This window comes from Epinephelus moara, chromosome 10 (genome assembly GCF_006386435.1).
Source record: "Epinephelus moara isolate mb chromosome 10, YSFRI_EMoa_1.0, whole genome shotgun sequence".
NCBI lineage: Eukaryota > Metazoa > Chordata > Actinopteri > Perciformes > Serranidae > Epinephelus > Epinephelus moara.
The window spans coordinates 28,236,374-28,241,956 of record NC_065515.1 but is presented as its reverse complement, the minus strand read 5'-3'; the positions used below and the strand labels follow the sequence as shown (position 1 = coordinate 28,241,956).

At 40.4% G+C, this 5,583-nt stretch overlaps 1 protein-coding gene across 1 annotated transcript in view; it reads left to right on the top strand.

Moving 5' to 3' along the window:
* Positions 1-3,561: 3,561 nt before the first annotated feature.
* Positions 3,562-5,583, top strand: part of LOC126396922 (desmoglein-3-like) — a gene marked incomplete at its 3' end in the record, with an annotated part of 19,776 nt that continues 17,754 nt past the window's right edge. Inside the window, exon 1 of the mRNA XM_050055296.1 lies at positions 3,562-3,671. Coding sequence (XP_049911253.1) covers positions 3,630-3,671 — 42 coding nt within the window. The remainder of the gene's footprint in view (positions 3,672-5,583) is intronic.

Sequence of the window (5,583 nt, the reverse complement as noted above, 5' to 3'; positions counted from 1 at the left end):
AGAGAATGGCAGAGAGCCTGTGGTTGTGGGCCTCAGGGCACTTGTTGTCTCTAAAGGCTGTTAATGTTGCTGGACCGGGAAATTTGGGCTTGTTTCAGAAAAGCGCAAGTGAATCTGTGTGCAAGCTAATGCAAAACCCACTCCCCGTTATGGGCTGTGCACACTCTACACGTGATGTGGCAGTGTTGGCAGCCTTATTCAGCTGTGTAAGTGTTGAGGACATATGTGTGGCAGTGTCATGGTGCTTTGCCCATTCATATGGTTCTGTCTCTTGGACATGTCAACCTCTTTTTCAGTAGCTGTGCTCACTGGAAGGGTACAGAACTTGCACCTGCTCCCCTCTGGGCATGATACACCAATATGGAAATGTAGTGTGCAGAGTGTCTATTGCTTGTCTTTCAACTGCTGTCAATTTAGGCCATTGCTCCACACAGTTTGGTAGCTTACCACCTGAGTTTGTTGTGGCCCCATACTTCTCAACTGCAGTCAAGCTGTGGTGGCTAACCTTTAGCTGGACAGGATCAGTGTGGCTGGATCAGTGTTATGTCATGACAGGGCGTTCATTCATCGGGCTCCACCCACTGTACCCATGGAGTCCACTAGAGGGCAGAGCCTGCGTGAGGTACTGTAGAAGGAAGACTAAAATATTGCAACCGTAGTTGCATTAGCACAGGCGGAGCCCTCTACCTGAGGGCCTTGTCACTCCTACACTGCTTGTTTAAGAGGGTGTAGGGTGGCTAAAAGCCTTGTGTACTGTCTTTATAGACCCTTTTAGGGCCAACGTCACAATAACATCAGTTTGTTGGCTGGAGACAAAACAAAACTTATCACCATATAGGACTGTAGACAACATAGGAGTCTCGAAATGTCATCTTGTTGTGTTATTGGGAGCCAGAATAGAAGGAGTCAGGGCTCAAAACTCAAATTTTATGCATAGCAATGCCCGTCAACAAGACAACTATCGTTAAATGCAATAAGATGAAAGCACTGGATGGAGGTGATCATCAAAAATGCTCGCATGTCCAGCACACACTTCATATCAGGTTATGGAAATAGTATTTACTGTTGAAGGGATGAATAACATTACGTGTTTTAAGGGTTACCATGTCCACATTATCTGAAATTAGGAAGGTATTAAGAGGAACATTAGATTTCTCCATAACACTAACTTTTTAGTGAATTAGCTAACATTACCTTCGATAGCAAAACAAACGCTCTGTATTTATGAACGGTCCAGTTTGTGCCAGAGTGCACTCCAACACTCGTAATTAGTATTTCTGAATGCACCATTCGTATCATATTCCTCCATTGTCTAAAACAGGGTAACAGAACTTGCTAGCTAGCGCTAACTATTGTCTGTGGAGAATTGTTTTGCCTTCAGCTAAGCCCCGCCCAGAAAAAAACGTCATTCTGTTTACTTACAGTAAAAGGGTCTATACTGAGGGGTCTGCACATATTCATATGGGCACATCATAATAGGCCAGTTACATGGCCAATCAGGATGGTTTGTTGTAATTTTGTTAAAGAAGTAGGAGGACCTGGCCTCTTATACTACTTTTAGTATATATTTTTTATAGTGTGTAATGTGAAAAAGTGTTGCACTGGCATCATGTCTGATTTTCAGGTTGTGTGATGAGATCTATCCCCTGCAGCACTCCTCTAAACCTAACGGGTGCGTATCACTTTAATAACAATACATGCAAAGCTGTTCTTGATTCTATAAGACATCCAAAAATCAGGAAAGTCAGACTAACTTGCAGCATGTCTTGGCAATACCAGAAAAAATACAATAAAATGCAGACAAACAGAGTGAAAATAGAAAATGACAGTCTGGTGGTGTCATATGAAAATCTGAAAGATCTTGTGTCCACTTATCAGACTAACAGTGCTGATGTCTTTGGGTTTATGCTTGTCTAAAAATCAATAGTGGCTGAGTTGGAACACAAAAAGAGCAGTTATTCACTGGGTGTGACACCATCAGCACACTGTATGGGATCGGCACAATTATGCCAGTCACTCATATCTACTTTTTTTTCTCTCACAATGTTGCAAACAACTTTCTCTGTGTCACTAGAGGTGAATGAGGCTGTGAAAGCTTTCAAGGGCGTGAACATGTGAACATGATAAATGTTTGAATTTGTCAAATCCTCAGACAGTAACAGGTGACCTGTTAAGTATTCTAAAAATTCAGAGCTGTATACGTTTGCATGCTGTATCTTGTGTGGGCCTATGACACATACATGTACAGCTGCTGCACTGCTAATGCAGGAGGACAGTTAAAACTGCTGAATGAAAGATCTGTTTGTCCATAAAACCCCCTAAATGTTTGTAAGGAATCAGTGTGAGCACTAAATTGACCAGAACTAAAGACAGCCATGTATCATGTTGTTCCTTGATCCAGAACAAATGAATACAACTAAAGCACCCTATATAGAGTATTATTTTGTCTGCAGTATGACTGATACATTTATTCACCACATAGCACCGTCAAAAATCACGCATGTTGGCCCGTACACTATTTTTTGCTGCAGTAACAATCCCTAAATGCAGAGCATCAAATTTATCAAGATGCTCATTAAACAGCATGATTATTACACAGGTGTGCCTTGGGATGGTCACAATAACAGGCCCCTCTAAAATTTGCAGTTTTATCATGAAAACTATGTCTCTGTGTATGTTGTTTTGCTTGTCTCACTCTGTTTTACTTCGATTATTTTCTTATTGTTGGCATTGTTGCCTTCTCTGCGTTTAACATCAACCTGCCATGGGACTGGAGACGGAAATTTGCCGCCTGGCTATAATCTCATGTATTTACAAGTAATTGTTTATTAATACATATTGTCCCATTTTTTAAAAATAAATAAATCAAATAAAAAAAAGACTTAACATTTTCCATCACTAGCACTACAAAAATGCTTTTTTGTTGTTTGTTTGTTTGTCTTTTTGGTCACAGATACATCAAGACAGTTTCTGCTAGTTTGTGCAGAAGTTGCTGTGCAAACCAACTGTTGCATCAACTGTCCAGGTGGCTGGTTTCAGATGATCTTGCAGGTGAAGATGTGGATGCCAATGTAACACTCTCTCAAACGTTGCGACCTCTGTGGCATTGTGATAGATTTTAGAGAGGCCTTTTATTGTGACCATCACAAGGCACAGCCCTGTTATAGTAATTATGCTGTTATATCAACATGTGGTCACACCTTACAGGTGGATGGGTTGTCTAAGTGACAAAGGAAAAGTGCTCACTAACAGATAGATAGATAGATAGATAGATAGATAGATAGATAGATAGATAGATAGATAGATAGATAGATATGTGGGTGTGTATTCATAGGCATGTAGGCATTTTTTCTGGTACAAACTGGTTGATACAATATGTTTCTCTTTTCTTCCATACTTTTGTAATTACACCATTTCTCAACAGGCTACATGGTTAACATATTTGAGTGTAGCGGTGGGACATCTCTGCACACACTGCTGTGTTCCTGTCCTAAGGGTGTGTGTGGGGGGTGTGGAAACTCCCTTTCATAAGCCACTTCCTCGTCTCCATCAGCTCAGTCTATCCAAAACTCTTGACGAAGCCGCTGGGACTCTATCGATTCGCTTGATCCTGGGACTTCTTTGCAGTCATGATTCGGGTTTCTTTGCCCCTGTGTATCTTACTGTTTGCGGTGAGTACAGAAGGAGTTTTCTGATTCTTAAATGTTGTGTGTTTCTACTGTTACAGACTGCAATGTGTTTTGGAAAGTGTCTTGTTAACCATCAATGCCACCGGATTAAAAACCTGTTCAAATAATACTGTGTTGATGAAACCCTGAGTTTTAATTTGTGTACTCTTTCACTCAAGCTAGTTGTTTAATTCAAGCCAACATTTGCTGGCTGCCATGGCAACACAGAAGTGGTATGGCCTGTTAGACAGAGACAAGTCATCACTTCTCGTTTCAACAACTATCCTATGTCTCATGTGAGCTTGTCTACATATAGGCTAGAGTTTAAGTTGATCATCAGTCTCGAAAAATTCAAGGCCTACAACCCTGCTGTAAATCTTATTTTCAGCAAACAGAAATACTGAAGATGCATGATCATTTCATATTTTTATACTGTACACTTTGATATGAATTATAGCTTCCCTCTACTTTTCTATGAAATCATGATCTTGTCATATCAGTAATTATGTGTTTAGGGATCAGTTTGTTTATGGATCATAAAAATGCATTCATAATTTGAAGACACCGCTTGATCTCTTGTGATGTCTTAAAAACTTTAAATTGTTTTCGTTCAAGCTCAATTATTTGGCCAACCATTTTAATCAGAAAGTCGGTTCAGCCACAACAAGAGTTAAGATGCCCTCGGCATTACAGTTTCTAAACTAAGCCAGACTGACCACAGTAATTATTTTTATTAGTTTTTTATTTAGTTTGTTGTGGTGTTGCTGACTTAAATCAAGACCTATTTCAGACTGAACAGTTGAGGGCTTGTTGGTGCGAGTAGCGTGCAAGTACACTAACACAACTACTGACTAATTATTCAAGTGAGGGAAGGACTGCAATGACATTTTTCAGATGAACAATAAAGACAAATATGTTCTGTGTGGTCAGCAGTTTTTCATACATGTGATGGTAGAAGGTGCTGGTGAGTCAGGCTTCTTTCATCATAGTTCATCTGTTACCTTGACATGCCCATGCATTTACTGTACAGTTGAGGATTAGTTAAATCTCCTAACAGTGGTAGGGTGTGTCAGTCTCCCCACTGAACACAAGCAGCAACAGAACCTCCCAGGTGGATGCTTTTAATCACAGTGTCTTAAATCATGCTGTGTTTTTTATTAAACAGGTCTAAATACAAGCTTTCCAGAGGAGAAAAAAAACACTAATGCCAGCCCCTTAGTTGTAATAACATGTTAACCTGAGTATCTGACAATTATGATATCCTCAACTTGGCAGAGGACTGGCAATAATGTTGGCTCAAGACTACCTTGCAGAGGGATCACACTAGCCACGATACTGTGATCCGCAATTTAAAAGGAATGTGGGCCAAAGGTGTAAACAAGCCCTCAACTGTTCAGTCTGAAATTGTTCTTGATTGAGGTCAGCAACACCACAACAAAGTAAAATAAAATAGTAAGAAAAAAATTACAGTGATCAGCCAGTCAAATTATAGCTGGCTCAGCTCTGCCCCCTTCTTCCAGCCCCCTTGCTTGGACCACACCCATCTTGGAGCGTGCTCTTCGCTGTGATCTCAACTATGCACGTGTAAAGTTCCGTAACTGCATCTTGTATGTTTGTGACACAATCACAGTGACAAATCTGTCCTGTATAAATCTTTCTGTATGAACACCAAAATATTCAAAACCATTTTTATTGTAGTTCCCACTACAATAAGTGTCTCCAGGACAACATTTTGCAGTGTTTCCCATTAATTAACGAAACTATGGCGGCCCGCCATAGTTTAATTTGACCCGCCATAGTTTCTAAATAAAAGATTTAGGCTGCCGAAAGTATTGACTTCTCATGATATAAATAATATCTCGAACGCCGTAGCATTTTGTGCCGATGTGCTCAGGCTGTCAGATCCAGCGCTCGA